Source organism: Eulemur rufifrons, chromosome 3, assembly GCF_041146395.1.
Source record: "Eulemur rufifrons isolate Redbay chromosome 3, OSU_ERuf_1, whole genome shotgun sequence".
Classification (NCBI taxonomy): Eukaryota; Metazoa; Chordata; class Mammalia; order Primates; family Lemuridae; genus Eulemur; species Eulemur rufifrons.
In genome coordinates this window covers 81360054-81381285 of record NC_090985.1, presented here as the reverse complement: position 1 = coordinate 81381285, position 21232 = coordinate 81360054, and the positions used below count along the sequence as shown (strand labels likewise).

General features: G+C 38.9%; 1 protein-coding gene across 3 annotated transcripts; it reads right to left on the bottom strand.

Annotated features, from left to right (window-relative positions):
* Window positions 1-218: 218 nt before the first annotated feature.
* Window positions 219-20888, bottom strand: ELOC (elongin C). Of its 3 annotated transcripts, none has more exons than XM_069466355.1 (4): window positions 20708-20888; window positions 6836-6889; window positions 6163-6306; window positions 219-437 (listed from the first exon to the last, which is right to left on the bottom strand). In XM_069466355.1, the coding sequence occupies exons 2-4, from the start codon at window positions 6837-6839 to the stop codon at window positions 247-249; spliced, it is 339 nt and encodes a 112-aa protein (XP_069322456.1). In that variant the 5' UTR covers window positions 6840-6889; window positions 20708-20888; the 3' UTR covers window positions 219-246. The 3 variants fall into 3 exon arrangements, with proteins under 3 accessions (XP_069322456.1, XP_069322455.1, XP_069322457.1); XM_069466354.1 differs by lacking the exon at window positions 20708-20888 and adding an exon at window positions 20511-20624; XM_069466356.1 differs by lacking the exon at window positions 20708-20888 and adding an exon at window positions 8531-8615.
* Between the last annotated feature and the right edge of the window lie 344 nt (window positions 20889-21232).

Genomic DNA, 21232 nt, shown 5'->3' with positions numbered 1-21232 from the left:
TAAGGCAAAACCACCTACGAATTGGCATATTTGTTTATTTCTGTTTGTGAAAATGTCCTTAATTTGTTGATGTAGCAAACAAATTTCAACCCTGATTGCTATGCAAAAAACAGGAGATAATCTGCTTTGCAATGAACTTTACAGTTCAATTGCACACAGGCAACATGCTATATAGGAAAAAATTACTAACTGAACTACAGGTATTAAATACTGAAAAAATTAACAGTTTATTATAATTTATTTTATTTAACAATCTAGGAAGTTCGCAGCCATCAGAAGTTCCAGTGCAATTTCAGGTGCAATTGGGAATTCAGGAATCTCCGTGGAGCTGTTAGTGTAGCGAACCTTGTAGGTAAAATACATGCATACTTTTGATAGCACATGTGAAGGGATCTCTCTAAAATTGACCTCATTGGTTTCGTTCTCAGCAAACTGACCTGTAAAACAAAAGAATTATGGATGTTATGGGTTGAATTGTGCCCTCCCCCCAAATATGTATGTTGCAGTCTTATTAACACATTCTAGTACCTTAGAATGTGACTGTGTTTGGAGATAGGGTCTTTAAAGAGGTATAATTAAGTTAAAATGAGGTAATGAGGGTGTTAATCAAATTTGATTGGTTGTCCTTGTAAGAAGAGCAGATTAGGACACAGACAGGAATGGAGGGAAGACCATGTGAAGACACAGGGAGAAGATGGCCATCTACAAGCCAAGAAGAGAGGCCTCAGAAGAAAGCAACCCTGCCAACACCTTAATCTTCACCTTCTACCCTCTAGAATTGTGAGAAAATAAAGTTCTGTGGTTTAAGCCATTTGGCCTGCAGTACTTTGTTATGGCTGTCCCAGGAAACCAATAAATGTTAAAAGAATAACCCTAATTAGCATCAAATGAATTCTCTAATTCTGATTTCAGTATCAACAACACAAAAATCTTTATGAAAATAGCATTTGAGATTCATCAAGACTGAATTTTAAAATTCTAATTCTCTCCCTATGGGTTGGGCACTTAAATAGCTTTTCCTAAGAATCTTGGTGGCATGATTAGGTAAGCAGGATGGAAAAAGCTAAATCATTCTATTGGAAGGTCCAGTCCAGGGAATCAAGTCTTTATGGATCATTAAGAGACATGTGCTGTAATGAACTGCCATGTAAAAATAAAGTTAGCACAAATAACAAATTTCCTGATTTGGATTTTCTGGCAATGTGTGAATATATAAAGCATAAAATAAGAAAAATACTATTTAAAAGAAATCTTTCAAGAAAGGAAATTCATTGTATCCTCCTTTCGTTTTTAAAAATATGATAGTGTCAATGAGATCTCCTTCTCAGAAGTCATTTCCCTTTAACAACACTTCATAAACAGTTTTTCAGTCATTCCTCAAAATTTCTGTAGCCACATAAATGTTATATCATTTAACATTTACTCGTAGGGAAAAAATACTTTTTCTTTCTTTCTTTCTTTAGAGACAGGGTTTCACTCTGTTACCTAGGCTGAAATAGTGGCACGATCATAGCTCACTGCAGCCTTGAACTCCTGGGCTCAAGGGATCCTTTCATCTCAGTCTCCTGAGTAGCTGGGAGTAGAGGTGCAAGCAACCATGCCCAGTAGGGAAAAAATGTTTTCTTAGCAGTCTAGCACAGCACTGTGTACTAAATACAAAAGGCATTTTATACCTAAAAAATACTTTCTGAGAATGTAGTATATTCAAAGTTTTCTAATAACTGTATTGATTGGGGGTGTGGTGGCATAGGGAGGAAGGAGGAGAGTAGGACTCAGCAAATAATTCACAACAATGAGGTAAATTTTGGTTTGCTAATAACAAAACTCCCTTTTTTGAATATATGTATGAAATATTACCAATAGGCACTTAAGCCTTTGATACTAGATAAAAATTAGTGTCTTCTTGAGGTAAAAGTCACATAAAATTAACCATTTTAAAGTATACAGTGCAGTGGCATTTGTACTCTCACGATGTTGTGCAACTACCCTCTCTATCTAGTTCCAAAATATTTTCATCACCCCAAATAAAACCCTGTACCCATTAAGCAGTTATTTCCCACTTACTCCATCCTCCAGCCTCTGGCAAACACCAATCTGCTTTCTGTCTCTATTCTGGGTATTTCATATAAATGGAACCATAAACGTGACCTTTTGTGTGTGTGTTTTTTCACTTAGCAAGTTTTGGAGGTGCATCCACATTGTAGCATGTATCAGTACTTTATTCTTTCCTATGCAAGCATTAGTTTTGAGCTGAATGTTTTCATGATTCTTCAAAGATAATAATCTTGTATTTAAATTAAAGGAGATCAAATTTACAAAAAATCAAAAGACCTTTAATCTTAACTTACAGTTAAAATTTTGTTGGCATTTGTGATTATTTTCCCCCTAAAAAACTTCCTAGTACTGTCTAGTGGAAAAGCCTAAAAGCAATTCAATACAGGATCAATGAGTTATCTCTAGGACTCAGACTGGGACCCTTAAATGACATTTTGTACTGAAAGAAAACAGGGCACTTTGGAAAAACAGCTGTTTGCAGGATTGGGGGATAATGTATGGGAAAGCCTGGAAATCTTATTACAAAGAGTAATATATATTCAAGACCAATGGAGCCATGTCAAAAGGACATAGGAGCCAACTCAATGTGGCTCCTTCTGGAATAAAAATGGAACAAATGGAGCAACTTGAGCATCAGTGAGAATGAGTGCAACAGACTCAAAAGCATTAAATATAAAAATTCATGAGTTCATGATGATATGCAAACTCTCAAAAATAAAAACAAACACTCTTTACGACTGGAAGATGCTTACAAACCAATTCATTACTTTGAAAAATTATTATGCAAAGGCAAATCAATAAGCATTTATCTTGTTTTTCCTCCCATCCAAGTACCAACCAGGACTGAACATGCTTAGCTTCTGCGATCAGACGAGATCGGGCGTGTTCAGGGTGGTATGGCCGTAGACTATCTTGTCTTTCCTATACAGACTGTGTAGCTGGGACTACAGGCACACACCATGACCCCCGGCTATTTTTTTCTATTTTTAGTAGAGATGGGGTCTCACTCTTGCTCAGGCTGGTCTTGAACTCCTGAACTTCAGCGATCCTCCCGCCTTGGCCTCCCAGAGTGCTAGGATTATAGGCATGAGCCACCACACAGGGCCTACAGACTATATTTCAAGGTAACCAAATAGTTCCTTGTATGAGAATTCTAGCTAATAAATGCAGAAGAAATTACAGAATTAGAAAATCACTGTTTTGTAATCCCAAATGAAGTAAATCTCAGCAATAATCACAATAAATAACAAGTCAGCATGGGGAACTTTTTATGGATGAATCAGCCTTACAATCCTGGAACTCTGATCAAACCTGACATCACTAAAAGACGTGATACAATAAGAATACAACAGTACCACTTATAAAGTATCCTTGCCTAGAAAAACAACCCAGAGTCTAATCAAGCCTCTAGAATTCTAACTATGAGTTTATACGATAAAATATTAATTAGATATGAAATGTGGACATCTAGCCAGGTGTGGAGGCGCATGCCTGTTATCCCAGCTACTCGGGAGGCTGAGGCAGGAGGATCACTTGAGCCCAGGAGTTTGAAGTTGTAGTGAGCTATGATGATGCCACTGCACTCTAGGCCAGGCAGCAAAATGAGACTCTGTGAAATGAAACAGTCAGAAATGTGCTTGAAATACTCAGAGAAAAAAGTAGAGATCCTGAAAGAAGGTAAGATTAGCAAAATGTTAACTATTGAAGCTGGTTGGTGGGTACATGGAGGTATATTACACAACCTCTCTACTTCTGCGTATGTTTTAAACTCTCTGTGGTAAAGAAAACATAAAAGAGGAATTCCAAGGGACCCCAAATAGCCAAACAATCTTGAAACAGAAAAGCAAAGTTAGAGGCTTCAAACTTAAGAATGAAGTTGATATTTTACCACAGAGTATATAAAAAAATTAACTTAAAACCAAAGGCCTAAATGTAACAGCCAAACCCATAAAACTTCTATTAATAGAAAAAAAAGGGGGGGGGGGGATTCTGACTTCATGAAATCTCCATGAGGCTTGATTTGGCAATGGATTCTTATACATGACATAAAAACAAAAACACAAGAAAAAAATAAATCACACTTCATCAAAATTAAACATTTTTGTGCTTCAAATGATACCATCAAGAAAAAGATAAGCTATGGAACAGGAGAAAATACTTGTAAATCATACCTGATAAGGGTATAGTATTGAGAATTAATAAAGAACTCTTATAACTCAATAACAAAAAGACAAACCACCCAATTCAAAAATAGCTAAAGACTTAAGAAGATAAACAAATGGCCAGCAAGCACATGAAATGATGTTCAATTAGTCATTCACAACAAAAAGACAGACAAGTATAAATACTGGCCAGGATGTGTAAAAACAGGAACCCTAGGACACTGTTGGTCGCAATGTAAAATAATTCAGCTGCTGTGGAAAGTTTGGTGGTGCCTCCAAAAGTTTAACAGTTATCATATGATCAAGCATAGGTAACTCAAAAGAACCGAAAAGCAGGTATTCAAGTAAATATTTATACACAAATGTTCCCAGCAGCACTATTCATGGTAGCCAAAAGGTAGAAACAACCCAAATATTCATCAGTTGATGAGGAGACAGACAAAATGTGGTATACTCAAATGCACGAGGTGATGGATATGCCAATGACCCTGATTTGCATAGTAACACATTGTATGCCTGTATTAAACCATCACATGTACCCTATGAATATATACAACTATGATGTACCCACAATAATTAAAAATTAAAGATTAAAATTAAAAAATGTGGTAGGCCGGGTGTGGTGACTCACTCCTGTAATCCTAGCACTCTGGGAAGCAGAGGAGGGAGGATCACTTGAGGTCAGGAGTTCGAGACCAGCCTGAGTAAGACCGAGACCCCATCTCTACTAAAAAACAGAAAAAATTAGCCGGGTGGGGTGGTGCATGCCTGTAGTCCCAGCTACTTGGGAAGCTGAGGCAGGAGGACTGCTTGAGCCCACGAGTTTGAGGTTGCTGTGAGCTAGGCAGACGACATGGCACTCTAGCCCAGGCAACAGAGCAAACTCTGTCTCAAAAAACCCCAAAAAAGTGGTATATTCACATAATGGAATATTATTCAGCCATAAAAAGGAATTAAGTATTATACATGCTAGTACATGGATAAACCTTGAGCCCATTATGCCTGGTGACAAAAGACAGACACAAAAGGCAACATATTACACGATTCTTTCTTTCTTTCTATCTATCTATCTATCTATCTATCTATTTATTTTAGAGACAGGGTCTCATTCTGTTGCCTAGGCTGGAGTGTAGTGGCGTGATCAGTTTACTGCAGCCTCAAGCTTCTGCCTCAGCTTCCAAAGTAGCTAGGACTGCAGGTAAGCACCACAAATGACTAATTTTTTTTTTATTTTTGTAGAGACAGGGTCTTGTTATGTTGCCCAGGCTGGTCTTCAGGGCTCAATCCTCTCACCTTGGCCTCCCAAAGCGCTGGGATTATAGGTGTAAGCCACTGCACCCAGCCCTTGATTCCGTTTATATGAAATGCTCAGAATAGGCAAACCAGAAAGCAGACTGGTGGCTGTCAGACACTGGGAGTAGAGAATGGGAATGAGTAGTGGTAGTTTAATGGGTATGGGGTTTACTTTTGGAGTAATAAAAATGTTTTGGAACTAGATAGAGATGATGGTTGCAAAATGTTGTGAAAGTAGCAAATACCACTGAATCATACTTTAAAACAGTATTTTATTATGTGAATTTTATTTATTCACATAAATTTACAGAATTTATTTTAATTCAAGGAAAAAAATGTTAAGAATAGAGATTTGGGAGGTGTCATCTTTGACAGATAAACTTTATATCTAACTAGGAACACCAGTTAGAGTCTGTGGTTCAGAAGCTGACCATGTAAACTAACATAAGGAAACAAACCTTCCTATTATAAAATGACCAGTTTAATATTATTGAAACTTGTAGGAACCAATTTTTTCCAATACAACATAAACATGCAATAATGTTGTAAGAGTTATTCCCTCTCTAAATGCTGAGTCATTTAATTCAACTAAAAACACATTTATTAAATATTAGAAGTGAAAAATATGAAGGAAAAAAAGAACTGTACTTACCTGGGCCACTCAACATGGCTTTTATTGTTCCTGATGTTAACGCATGTTCTCTTTTTACAATAAATTCATGACCATCCGAAGATATCAATTTAACATACATTGCATCAGGGCCTTCACAGCCACCATAGGTCTTCTCCTCGCCATCTAAAATAAAGCAGTAAAATGAGTTTTTAATCATATGATGTATTAAAAATCAACAGGTTTATTATCAAGGTTAATACTTGAAGAACTCTGGCCAGAAACATTTCTGGAAGGTAATAGCCACCAAGACTTTAAAGTTTTTAATTCCTTGTTTTATTACTCTTTAAACATTTTCCAGTGCCAGAATGAAGTCTAGACTCAAAGATGCTACCGTAGGTAAAAACTGACCAGTATTTTTCAAGGAGGTATTAATTTTTTGTGACCAAAGCAGCACATTCAAATTTGAAGACTAAGACAAAATATTTCAATAGTATGACTTTAATTCTACCACCCAAAGTACTCACATTTAGAAGATGAACATTGTACTACTGACTGCAAAGGATCCTCCTGCCTTGGCCTCTCAAATGCTAGGATTACAGGCATGAGCCACTACGTTCAGCCTGCACTTGCTGATTTTGAAAGTCCATCTTTACTTGAGAAGAAAAACCAGCTTCTTCTAGTTGAAACACAAAATTATCTTTATAGAACTTACCCATTATGTTCTTAGGAAATTCTACTTTGCTTCCCCGGGAACTTTAGTAGCTTCCTGAAAATACAACACCACCATATTAAGATCAATGTTGCAAGAGAACATGTTTTCACTCATTGTGATTTAATATGTCTTCGGTGTTAAAAGTTTAAGGACTCCCTCTCCCTCCTTGTTACATAAGAGTTCACCATTCCAACAGAGAAAACACAACACTTCTATGAATCAATTGAAGAATACCAAAACGCTCTGTAAGCTTGATCAGTTGGCACTTTTGAATTGGGAGAAGACTACTTAAAATAGAGGAGGAGGTTGTAAAGTGTGCGACATGTTAAGAATTATAGACATGTAAAAAAGTTCAGTTCATTAAAATGCACACATGGATGATCATTATCAAGAAAAAACTGCCATACTGAGATGTTCTAAGGCAATGATCCCTTATTCTTTTTCTGGGTAAAGGCCTCTGTTAGGAATCCAAAGAAAACTATGGATCCTATTGCATAATAAAGAATTTGGTTGGCCTTTGAGGCTGGTTTTGGGAAGAGGCCTCTAATTCGTTGGAATTTCTCCAGTGATAAAAATGTCTTTGTTATTCATGGTGGGCCCTAATAGTTTATGTTAACCAGGTAACTCATAGTGGGCCTCTAGATAAACAAGAGGACTTAGGACAAAGGGCTTTGTGTGCCTTGATAGCAGCATGACCTCCAACTGGAGGGGAGCTGTTGTTGCTCATGAATCTATCAATCATGTCTACATACTGAAACCCCAATCAAAACCCTAGACACCATAGCTCAGGTGAGCTTTTCTGGTTAGGAATACTCTGCCCTGCTACACCTGAATGTGTTGGAAGGGAGATACGCTGACTTAACACAGCAAGGACACAGGAAGTTCTGTATCCTGTATTCACTGGACAGTGGTAGACACTAAGCAAATATTTGCTTGAATGAATGATGACATGATATAGCTAAGGACATGAGGTAACTTCCAAGAGAATGAAAATAGACAAGGTTTTCCCTCTAATGTATACATTATATAAGTATACGCATATATAATTTCATTCTACCACCCCTTCCACATACAGGCTACCAAAGTCCTGAAATTTAACAACGAAGTGGTAAGAAATTAACAATTTTTTTGAAAAATCTTAGATTTTACAAAATAACCAGATGATCGCTAAAGGAAAAGTTTTCCTTTTCTCAATAATGTATATTTTAACAATGTACTACAACACTTCTTCAGAAAGTCTTACTTATATCACTATCTTTTTAATGTCATTAACAGGAAAATAGCACATCAACTATCCTGCTAAGAAATTCCTGACCAATATTTTAACTGTAGCCTTAAGGGAAGGGTCAAGAAAATGAACCATAACATTTTAGAGCAGAAAGGAACTTGCAGATAACCTTGCTAATCCCTCATCCAAGTACAGGGAGGCTCAAAGATTTGCTCCAGGTAGTGACAGAGCAGGAGCAGAAATCAAACATATCTTAATCTAGAACACTTACTAGCATGGAGGGAGATATTTTAAGTACCATTTCTAATCGGAGATAAAGCAGAAAAAAAAGGCAACAGTGGCAATGAAGTATTACCAACAATTTGTAGGCCTAATAAGTGGCAAACATTGTACTAAATGTCGTACATATATAATCCATTATTTTATTTAAAAACAACTCTTCCATGGCCAGAGGCAGTGGAACATACCTACAATCCCAGCACTTTGGGAGGAAAAGGCAGGAGGACAGCTTAAGACTAGGAGTTCAAGACAAGACTGGGCAACATAGTAAGACCCTGTCTGTACAAAAAATTAAAAAAAAAAAAAATTAGCTAGGCATGCTGGTGGCACAACTCTAGTCCTAGCTACCAGGGAGGCTGAGGCAGGAGGATCACTTGAGCCCATGAGTTCAAGGTTACATTGAGCTATGATTATGCCACTGCACCGCAGCCTGGGTGACAGAGACCCTGTCTCTTAAAAACAAAACAAAAACAAAACTCTTCCACAAGTGAATTATTATTCCCATTTTAGAGATGAGGACACACTGAAGGAGGCTGCTACCTGCTCAAGGCTTCTAAAGCTTAAATGGCAATGTTGTAAACAGCTCTGTAAACAAATTTCAATTACTCCTATCTCTCTCTCTCTCTCTCTCTCTCTATATATATATCTATACATAGAGATCTCAATCTCTCTCTATATATATAATAATCATCTCTCTTAACTAACTCACCATCCTGCATTAGATCTACCCGATGCACTTAGATCCTTGTTAATTTCAATACACCTGCCAAAATGCAAGTACCCTTGTTGATTTCCCTTCTTTTAAAAAACTGGAACTTTCCATCAGTGGTAGGGACTGACTTGAGGCAGATTCTCCCCACAAGATTGTCTTTGGTATTAAAATGTCCTTTCTTCTTTGGTAATCCTCATTGTCTCATCAATTTGTTATTCTGTGCTGCAAGCAACCAGACCTAGACTGAATCTCCTTGCAGTTTTGATAACAAGCGTTAGGATTTAAACCTAGCTGGGTTTGACCTCATGGTCCATACTCTATTCCATCCATTATTCCCTACAGCCACAGTAAAAAAGTCTGGTTCCAGTTAAAATTATTTTCTACTATTCCTGAGAGCTGCTGATATAAATGAATCCTTAAATAGTTCTCTAAAATTTAAAAATAGTACCATGTCATTGTATGTCATTTTATGGCAATTAAAAAATTCATCAAAGCCATTGTTATTTTCTTCTCTTCATATTGCTTTGGAATCATTCTTTTAAACAACAACAACAACAACAACAACAACAACAACGGATGCTAGAAAAGCTTGTAGTACAAGAATTTCAAGTGTCAACTTTTCTATCTGGAAAATCTCAGTAAAACATTTAGTTGTTACCTAGCACTAGCTAAGCAACTACGCAAAATCATATCTTAGAAGCCCTCTGGGTAGCAACAGTTTCTCTAGAGACTTAATACAGTAAATCAATTCCACAATTTATACAACACGGGTTAACAAGGGGAGGGGAGAAAAGGGGGAGACCCACAACCAACAGAGAAAGGAAAAAAAAAATCAACATTGAGTTAATATTTCCGACTTCTTAAGCAGAAGTTAAAAATATTTGAACTATGATTAGATAAATTACTATAGAAATCTAAGTTTGAGGAGACAAAGATCTCAGTTCAAACATTTGCTTTATTTTCACTATTTTTTTTTTTTTTTTTTTTTGAGACAGAGTCTCTCTCTGTTGCCCAGGCTAGAGTGCAGTGGCGTCAGCCTAGCTCACAGCAACCTCAAACTCCTGGGCTCAAGCAATCTTCCTGCCTCAGCTTCCCGAGTAGCTGGGACTACAGGTACAGGCCACTATGACTGGATAATTTTTCTATTTTTAGTAGATACAGGGTCTCACTCTCGCTCAGGATGGTCTCGATCAGTTCAAACATTTGAACATCTATTCCATGACAGAGATGAGTTCTGGAAATATGATTTGGGCACAGAAAAGTCAATGATAGGGGAGCAGTGAGTTGAGAATACTCCTAGGCAGAAGAGTATGAACAATGGCCTTATATGTCATTTTGCTTTTAGAGTATCACATATAAACATTAAAGTTTTTTTTTTTTTTAGTGACAAATACTTAGAAAATCCAGGTAAGCTTAGGGCCAGCACTGAAATCAGTTTTAATCTAGTATGACTGAACAATCAAAAGATCTACGATTAGCCTACTCCTTTTCTGATTTGAAATGTTACCTTTATCATATACTACATTGCTACATGGATTTCTAGACTATATTCTGTTCTACTGATTTTATCCTCCCTGTTTTAATTATAATAGCATGATAAACACGAAAGGTTGGGTTAAGTCCCCCCTTTTGTTCTCACATTTCCTAGTAAGTCTACTTTTTAGGGACTTTTTAGTTTCCATTATGAATGGGATCTGTTTTCCTATCATATTTTCTGAAACGTTACTGCTCGTGTTGTAAAAAGCGTTTAACCTTCATAAATTGATCTTGCAATCCCACCATTTTTGAACTCTTACTAGTTTTAACAGTTTTTCAGTCGATTTGCTTGAATCATTTAAATAGATAACAATTACTGTGTATTTATTCTTTGTATCTTTTTGTCTTTTTACATTGGCTATTTATTTGGATAAATAAGGTTAGATTTCTAACTAAAACTACAAAAACACACTACAGTTTATGGAACCAAATGTGAAAAAATCTTCTGAACTACGGAAAAACAGAAAAAAAAATACAACTAGCTTACAGGTAAGTATGAAATTGCTTGATCTCAACAGTAATCAGGAAAATGCAAATTAAAACTTTAAAAAACTTGCTAAAACAAGTGTTGAGAGGATGGGTAATAATAAATAAAGGGCACAACGATTTTGCAGGGCAGCAGTACAATCAATTACATTTTTAAACATACACACATTAGGAAACTAGCAACTCTACTTCTTGGCATTTACCTTAGAGAAACACTAACATTGAAGGCAAAAGTAAGTAGAAGAATATTTCCCATAAAGTGTACAGCAGAAAAACTGAAAATACCTTAAAAGGTTCACTAATTAGGGAATGAAATAAATAAAAATATATTTATATTTATGAAATATTATGGGGAAGTGAAAAAGAGTAAGGCAAATCTATATATGTAATGACACGGAACAACCACCAAGATAAACTTAGTTTTTTTAGAAAAGCAGGCTAGAATGATAGATACAGTTTGATGCCACTTATGTAAAATAAGTGGCTTCTCACCTATTAATCTTATGTTTTCTGTAGATAAATAAAAATGCATAAACACATGTTCTTTTTTTTTCTCCCCTCTCTCCCACTCTAAGCATACAAACTTTTTTTTTTTTTTTGAGACACGATCTCATTCTATTGCCCAGGCTAGAAAACAGTGGCACAATCATGGCTCACTGCAATCTCCAACTCCTGGGCTCAAGTGATCCTCCTAACTCAGTCTCCTTAGTAGCTGGGACTACAGGTGTGTGCCACCACACCTTACTAATTTTTTCTTATTTTTTTTGGTAGAGATAGGGTCTCCTTATGTTGCCCAGGCTAGTCTTGAACTCCTGGCCTCAAGGGATCCTCCCTCCTTGGCCTCCCAAAGTATTGGGATTACAGGCAGGAGCAGCCCATAAATATTATGTCCTAAAGTGTAAACAACTAGAAAAAGGTCTTGAAAGATATTTTCCAAAGTGATGATAATCTTTACTACTGAGAAAAAGAGAGAGGGGGCCAACAGAGGATGTAGGCTTGTCTGAATTATTTTTATTTTTCTATAAGGAGGATCTATTCATATATTCCATCTGTTATTTAGAACTGACTTTTTATTTTTAAAATTTATTTATTTTTCTACAACCCTTCTGAAAGCATAAAATTGACTTCTTAAAAGAAATAAACGTGTAGGACCAAGAAGGTCATGATTGGAACAATGGTCACAGGCTGATGATAAGTTCCTAACTGTATATAAGAATTTGGAAAACAACGCAAATTACATTAACCAAAATAATCTAATGTTCAGGCCTATCTGAAGAGGTAAGAAGAGAGACCTCGTAATACAAACTGACAATAGTAGTATGCAATTCCATTTTGTAACAAGAAATCAAAATATCCTGCCTTCAGAATGTGTTCATACTGTGGTCAAATTTATGTCTTTAAGGAAGAGCTGAAATTTGCATTCTGGCCTATTCAACTTACAGCAACGCTCTTATATTTAACTCTTGCCCAGGCAGTCCTTAATAGCTTCAGCCAACAGTCCCTCCTCCTCCTTTTTACCTCCATAGTAGAATTTATAGTATTCTTCACTATGGATACAAATACTTCACAGTTGCCTTTGTCCCCTCAACTAGCTGCAAGTTTCCACAGGGCAGGGAGGTTCTTTCCTTCATGACCCACAAATCCAGCACAACAGTAGTTACATAGTAAGGTTAACAAAGTGAAGTTTCATACAAAGCTGCCGTTCCCAACCCCTGGGCTATGGACCAGTAGTCCATGGCCTGTTAGGAACCACACAGCAGGAGGTAAGCAGCAGGAGAGCAAGTGAAGGTTCATCTGTATTTACAGCCCCTCCCCATTGCTCGAATCACTGTATAAGCTCCACCTCCTGTCAGATCAGTTGTGGCATTTGATTCTCATAGAAGAACTAACCCCACTGGAAACCCAGCATGCCAGAGACCTAGGTTTTGCATTCCTGAGGTGAAGCTGAGGTGGTGATGCAGGAGCTGGGGAGCAGCTGCAAATACAGATTATCATTAGCAGAGGTTTGACCGCACAATAAACGTCATGCACTTGAATCATCATGAAACCAGCTCCCCCCCCCACCCCCACCCCGCCCTCTTCCCTCTTCTCTGGAAAAACTGTCTTCCCAAAACCGGTCCCTGGTACCAAAAAACATTGGGGACCGCTGCAATAACGTATCTACACAGATTAGACAGTATTATCCTGAGCTTTCTAACAGGATAAAGTAATTCAATCGCACATGCTTTTGCCCAAGACTGATGCATGCTTTACTTTGATGTTGGCATCTAGTAAACTTAGAAACTTAAGACAAACATAATGAAAACTATTCTAGGAAACATCAATTTAAGTTTAATGGAATACTTTGGATTATATTTGGAGGAAGGGAGTAACTAAGGAAGCAGTGGTATTTCATCTTTCAGAATGAAATTGAGTCAGTATGAATTCTGGGCCAGGCACAGTGGTTCACGATTCTAATCCCAGCACTTGGAAGCCAAGGTGAGAGGATCACTCGAGGTCAGGAGTTTTGAGACCAGCTGGTCAACATAGAGAGACCCACTTCCTACCAAAAAAAAAAAAAAAATTTTTTTGTTTTTTAGGTAGTCTTGCTCTGTTACCCAGGCTAGAGTGCCATGGTGTCAGCCTAGCTCACAGCAACCTTAAACTCCTGGGCTCAAGCAATCCTCCTGCCTCAGCCTCTGGAGTAGCTGGGACCATAGGCATGCGACACCACACCTGGTTAATTTTTCTGTTTTTAGAAGAGACCAGGTCTCGTTCTTGCTCAGGATGGTCTTGAATTCCTGACCTCAAGCAATCCTGCTGACTTCACCTCCCAGAGTGCTAGGATTATAGGCATGAGCCATGACACCCGGCCAAACAATTTTTTTGGAAAATTGGTCAGGCCTGGTGGCATGGTCCTATAGTTCTAACTATTCTGGAGGCTGAGGTGGGAAGATCACTTGAGCCCAGGACTTGGAGGCTGCAGTGAGCTATAAATGGGCCTCCACTCCAGCCTGGATGACAGTGACAATAAATAAATAAATTAATTAAAAATTAAAAAAAATTCTAACGGTAAAAGGAGTTTTTATTCTAAAAGACTACGAGGACATAGCCATGTTTTATGAAATTAGGATAGCCAAAACATGTCTCATAATTATGTACTCACCACAAATTATTAACACATGCAAGTATATGAAACATGTATTCCTGTACAAGATTTGTGAACTTTCATGTTTCCTAAAACTAATTCAGTTATCTGAAAATGTTAATAATTTGAGATGTCCTTAAATTTCCTGGGATTAAAACTTGCTCCCAAACCTCTGTAAGTTTCAGAACAAGTTTTATCCTCAGTGGTGGTGAGTCAGAGAAGTTCTTCACTTTTACTAAGAGATTCTATTAGGTCATTTAAAGTGAAAGCACTGACCTCAATTTTCAAGCTGTTTCTGATGGCTAGAAATTAGTAACAGCCTGTTGTCCCAAATGGCCAAACTTTTATTACTCTAAAATAATGAATCATCTAATAATACTCACAAAAGACTTTATAATATCTCATCAGGAGGGCCTTGGTTTCTAATAATATAACCTCAAAAATACCAGTCCTGTGATCTGCTTGCCATGAATTGTGGGGCTTAGGAAATTTTGATTAGAGGAAGTATCTCTGATATTTAAGAACTCTATTTTATGCTGGCAACAAATAATCAATCAGAAATATTACATAGGGTGGTGTGGACCACAACAATCACAGTAATGTTAAGTGGTCCCCGGATAAATAGTAAATGATGGTTCTCTTACACTTTGGTGGGTTACAGTTGTTTCATATCAAATTACAAATAGCAAAAATAATAAACATGGTTTCCTAAATCCCTATACTAGAAAAGAAAAGTGAGTCAAAGCATACAGCTAGAAAGGACAATCTCTTAAACAAATGAAGCTTGAACAATTGCATATCCACACGGAAAACAAGAACCTCACTGTGACATCACATACGAAAATCAATGTGAGAATCACAGAATTAAACTTAAAAGGCAAAATAATAAAGCTACTAGAGGAAAACAGAACATTTTCATGACATCAGTGTATGCAAAGATTTCCCAGAAAAGACACTAAAAGGACAAATCACAAAAGAAAAAACTGATAAATTCCATCAAAATAAAATACCTCTGCTCATGAAAAAATGAATCTGGTTGAGTATGATGGCAAGTGCCTATAATCCTAGCTATTTAGGAGCCTGAGGCAGGAGGATAGCTTGAGACCAGAAACTTGTGGTGGTAGTACACTATGACTGTGTGAATAGCTACTGCACTCCAGTCTGAGCAACACAGCAAGACCCTGTCTCTGAAACAAACAAGTAAACAAAAACACAAAACCCCCCACAAAAACAAAACACCCAAATGTTTACTGAGGGCCAGTATGCCAGGTGCTATCCTAGGCACTGGGGACACAGAGATGAACACAACAAAGATTCTAATCTCATGGGGAATGGTAGGGACAAAATCAAAACAAAATATGTGAAACAGAAGATATGCTATGGGGAAAAATAAAGCAGAGTAAGGTAGATAGGGAATGGCAGAAGGAAAGCAAGACGGGGTTGCCATTTCATACAGGATGGTGAAGAAAGGCCTCACTGGTATTTGACAAAAGACCTGAAGAAAGCAAAGGAGTGAGTCACGGATATCTAGGGGAAGAGCCTTCAAAGGAGGGAGATCAGCAAGGAGACCAGTTTGGCCAGAGGAGTAAGTCGAGGATAGAGTGTAGGAAAAGAGGTGAGTGAGTGGGGAGTTGGGCCTTCTCAAACAGGAGTGATGGACAGATAAGGAGCATAGGTTGAGAAAGGAGCATAAGTTGAGAAATGGGTCAGTGTTTACTACTACACTGGGTCTTAAATGCCCAGTGTAATAGTAAACACCACCAGGACAGGAGTATATGCCTTCTTTGCATATATCCTGTTTCATCTCTCCTTCCTAACTGTTCTTTTGCTGTTTTCTATCATGCCTGAAGACTGCATCCATATAATGCAGTGTTTAAAAGCAGTCTGCTTTAGAACCCCCACATCGCCAATTCCTAGCTATGTCACCTTGGGAGAAGTTACCTAACCTTTCTGTGCCTACTTTCTTCAACTGTAAAATAGGAATGATATAGCATCTACCTTACAGGGCTGTTTTGAAGAATAAATGAGTTTATAAATAAAGCACTTAGAATAGTACCTGGCACACAGTAAACACATTAAAACACTAGCTAGTATGATTCTATTTCTGAACCATAGATTCATTCCTATATGTATTGAGGACCTGCCATGTGCCAAGTGCTACTCTATGTTCTTGGGATAAAACTGTGGAAAAAATAAAGAACCCATTCTCTCCTCCATCCTGGAACTTAAATTTTAGTGTGGGGTTGGTAAACTTTTTCTGTAATGGACCAGATAGTAAATATTTTATGCTTAGTAGGCCATAAGGTCTCTGTCAACTACAACTCTGTCACTGGAGTGTAAAAGTAGTCACAAACAAGATGTAAACAATGAGCGTGGCTATGTTCCAACAAAACTTTATGGGCACAGAAATGTGCAATTCACATAATTTTCACATATTAGGAACTATACTCTTCCTCTGAATTTCTGTTCAACTATTAAAAATGCAAAAACCATTCTTAGTTTATGGGCTGTACAAAAACAGGTGGTGGGCCAGATTTGGCTGCAACTTGCTGACCCCATTCTAGCAGGTCCTTAATCTGTAGTCCCCTATTCCTAAAGGATCAAGGATAAGCAGCAGCAGAATCCCAGACTGCTGAATTTGTACATTTTTGTGCTTATCTGCAGTTTGGGGTAAGAGAAGGGAGAAAGTCCATAACTTTTTAGATTTTCCAAGGAATCTCAAACCACAAAGAAATTAAGAACTAGCCCCACTGAATGAATTTCAATGGCTGCTACCATGTGGACCCAAATCCATCTCCACAGGTGAATTTCTACTCTCTATTATAAATTTCTTTTCTTTTTTTTGTGGTGAGCATGATGACTTTAAAAAAAATTGCGTTAATTTAAGGGGTACAATACAGCTTTGTTACATGGATATAATGTGTAGTGGTGAGACATTTCTATTTCTATCCTGTGAATCAGATAGATTAAGTGATATGACTTCTGTTTCTTTATCTCCCAAATGAGAGAACTGGACTAACGTGTGTCTATAAGTTCCTTCTAGCTCTATCATTTTACGATTAAATTCATCTGAAATCCATCTTCTCCCTACTAAACTGCCTATAACTCAACTACCCATCTTTATTAAGCAGTTGCCCCCACACAACACAGAACTTATGGGCTCCACGGCACTGCTGAGTTCCTACTGAGTCTGTCCCCTCACTCCTGTAATACCTAATCTCCCTCCTGGACAGTATCTCCAAACTCCTTTGTTTCCATTTAAAAAGTGTGAGCAGATATTCCCAATATGTAATGTGTATCTAATCACAGATTCTATATATTATAAAATCAAAAAGAAGCTTTAGAAAAATGGACTAAAAAACTGAAACAAGTCACTTCAGTTGCTTTTCTGCATCTGTATAACACATACGGTGTCTACCTTCCTGTTTCACAAGTTGAATGAAAACCATCATTCCTATCCCAGGTCAACCCTTTCACTTAAGCAGAGTCCTATCTCCTCACCTAACAAAGGACTTTGCTCTTGCCATTATTCCTATCCACACACCAAAATGCTGTGACGCCCTTGTTCCCTCCAACTACCATTCACTTCTCCTTAACCCACTCTGATCAGACTTTTGGCCCATCAGTTCATTCAACGGGCTGTTATCAAATTTCAATTACTTCACTTGATCACATAGTCAAATTTTAATCCTTATTCTTGGAAGTGTTTTATACAGTTGACCATTCCCTCAGTCTTGAAACATTTTCTTCCTTAGTACTCCAGATATCATAACCTCCTGGCTTTTCTGCTTCCATCACTGTTTCTCTTCTGACCAGACTGCTCCCAGTCATCTGCCTTCTTCTCCATTAACATTCTCTATTTGATGTCCTCCAGCCCTTAGGTTTAAATATCATCTATAAAATATGACTCCTACGTTATCTCCCTAGTCTAAATTCTCCCGAGTGCTAGTCATGGATATCTAACTTGTCTGCCACACATATTCTCAGCTGTTTAATAGTTATCAAATTCAGTAAGTCCCATACAAAACTCCCGATTTATCTCCCAGAAACTTTATCTAGGCGTGGTGGTGTGTGCCTGTAGTTCTAGCTACTCCGGAGGCTGAGATGAGAAGATTGCTTGTACCCAAGAGTTTGAGGTTATGGTGAGCTATGATCACACCACTGCACTTCAGTCTGGGTGACAGAGCAAGACTCCATCTCTTAAGAAAAAAAAAAAAGGAGAAAAACTGATGTGCCCTTCCCAGTCTTCCCCATTTCAGTAATGGTACTACCATTCACCCAGATGCTTAGACAAAACAGTCGATTATTATTATTATTTTGGTCCAGGGTGAAAGCAAGACCCATTTGGCTCCAGCTTCAAATTACATTCCAAATTAGACCACTTCTCACTAACTTTCATCTCTGCACCTCTAGTTCCAGCTACCATATCTCAACTAAACTATTACAAAAGCTTCCTGAAGCTGGTTTCCCCACTGCCTTCCTAGCTGGTCTATTCTCCACCCAGCTACCAGTCATCTGAAGCATAAATCACACATTGCTCTCCTGCCAAAATCTGCTAATGGCTTCTGGTTACAGATAGAAAAAGGATCATAAGGCTCCATTTTATTTACTCCCTCACTAACCACTCTGATCTCATCTCCCATCACTCTTCCTTCACTATGCTCCAGACATCCTGGCCTTCTTAGTATTTCTTGAATAGGTCAAGTTTACTCCCACCTCAAGGTCTTTGTGTTTGTAGTTGCTGCTGTTGAAAAGTTCTTCCTTTAAATCTTTCTCATGATTTAGATCTCAAACTAAAACAAATTTGCTGAATTTTATATATCCCTCTTTCTTCAAGTTCCATGAGGACAGGCATAAAATAGTGCGTAGCACATAGCAGAATCTCAATAAATATTTCTTGGGTTATCACTGGATGGACTTTTTCTGACCTTATTTTTTTAAGCTGTCTTTTTTTTTTTTTTTTTTTTTTTGAGACAGAATCTCACTCTGCTGCCCTGGCTAGTATTGTGTTATTCCAGCTAGAGTGCCCTGGTGTCAGCCTAGCTCATAGCAACCTCACACTCCTGGGCTCAAGCAATCCTCCTGCTTCAGCCTCCTGAGTAGCTGGGTCTACAGGCACATGCCACCACGCCTGGCTAATTTTTTCTATTTTTAATAGAGACGGGGTCCCACTCTTGCTCAGGCTGGTCTCCAACTCCTGACCTCAAGAGATCTTCCCACCTCAGCCTCCCAGAGTGCTAGGATTACAGGCGTGAGCCACCATACCTGGCCCTGATCTCATTTTGTAAAGGAACAATAAAGTATTTAGGACATCAGGCTAGCTGAAACATATTAACACACATCAGCATAATAACAAAGATTTTCCTAATTATTTTTTAGCACAGAAAAATATGCCAAAAAAGATAAGCATTTTAAACAACTTAAACAATTAAATATCAATTTATAACTTGAAAAATAGGGCTGAAATAAGGACCCCAAATCATCACTGGCAATAAGCAATAAATACCCACAGCTCTTTCGTAGCCATTGTATCTCCTGAATGAAAAAATCCACCTGTGAACTGTAATTTTTCAGTAACATGAATTATACTGTAATATAATCGAGACCAGAGGTTTATTTTAGGCCACTTAACAACAAAGGAAAAAACTATTTGGGGATCAAAAACAAATACGGCAGTTTTTGGACGCAGGGAGATTTTAAGACTAAGAATTTCGGTTGTTTTCTATCGCACTAAATGACTCCATAGTTATATGTTACTAAAGAGATTTCAGTTTCTTAAGAAGAACTGCATTTGACACTAGACACTTCCTTTCAGACAAGACTGGGAGGTAGATGCACGAAAGCCCCAACCCATCAAGTTGGGTACAGATCGCCCAACAAGTTACCAGAAGGTAAACTTCTCGGGGTCCCGCAGCTGAAAGGAGCGAGGGCTCTCTCGTGGGACTAGAGACTGACTTCTAGAAAAGAACGAATCTGAGTGCACATGAAGAAAGCAAAAAGGAAAAGCGACAGGGCTGGCAGGCTCCTAACTCCACCCTCCCCGGGCTTAGCCCAGAGAAGGCCCTGTCTTGCTGGCAGCCGCCCCTGCATCCACCTCTTTCCAAGCCCACCCAGCAGCGCCACGAAAGGTCCCGCCGCCCTCGTCTCCCCTCCCCCAAACCAGGAGCTGGGGAGGCCCAGGAAGGTTAAGAGCTTCCGTTCCTTCCCCGCCCAGATGGGAAGTGGGATTGCGAGCGCGCCCAGTCCCATTCTCCCTTGTCCTCCATGCGTACCCGGCGCTCCATTCCCGCCCTAGCCCGAGACTCACTCGTCAGCCCCGCAGGCACCGCAGCCACCGCAGCCGGGTCCCCGCGTACCGCCACAGCCCCTAGTCGAGGGCCGCCCCCCCAACCCCAGCTCCCTGCCCCCGTGGGTTCCGGGGCAGCCGGAAGAATTACTTCCGCTGGGTCACAGCCGCTTTCTGCTAGGCGCGGGAGAAGAGAACCTGGTGAGGCGGGTACTTACAGGCTGTAGCTCGCTTCCGTCTGGAGGAAGTGCGTAGCGCCCTCTCCCTCCCCCCACAGTAACGCTGGCCAGCCTAAGAGCAGTCACTGGCAAATCTCAGCCAATCCGAGCCTAGGTCTTCTGGATTCCCAGCGTCCCCCGCCAGCCCTGATCCCATTTCTGTGGGAACGGAATGCTTGGAGCCGCGCTCGGAGGCCCGAGACAGCACTGCATCCTGGGATTTGTTGTTTCTCCGGCAGATACTGTCGGTGTTTGGCCCGAGGCAGCACTGCATCCTGGGACTTGTAGTTTCTCGCGCTGAGTGTTAGGCTTTTCATGGTTTTAGAGGTTGCCCCTGCCTCTCGTTTGGGGGGTATGCCTGGAGGTGGGAGACCGCAGAGGAAAGACTGAAACGTGGAAGTGTGGTTTCTATGCTAACAACATCGTGCTCTTTATGAAGCTGCATCTGTCCCTTGTGAAATAAGTTGCAGTGCATGTTGAAGAGCATCTCAACGGCTAGCGTTAAGTGCTGGCCTCATTTCCTCT

Bases quoted from the DNA above. Each gene is read 5' to 3' on its own strand.
- ELOC (XM_069466355.1), bottom strand. The intron at 438-6,162 runs GTAAGTACAGTT...TTTGTTTTACAG, and splicing joins AGCCATGTTGAGTGGCCCAG to GTCAGTTTGCTGAGAACGAA.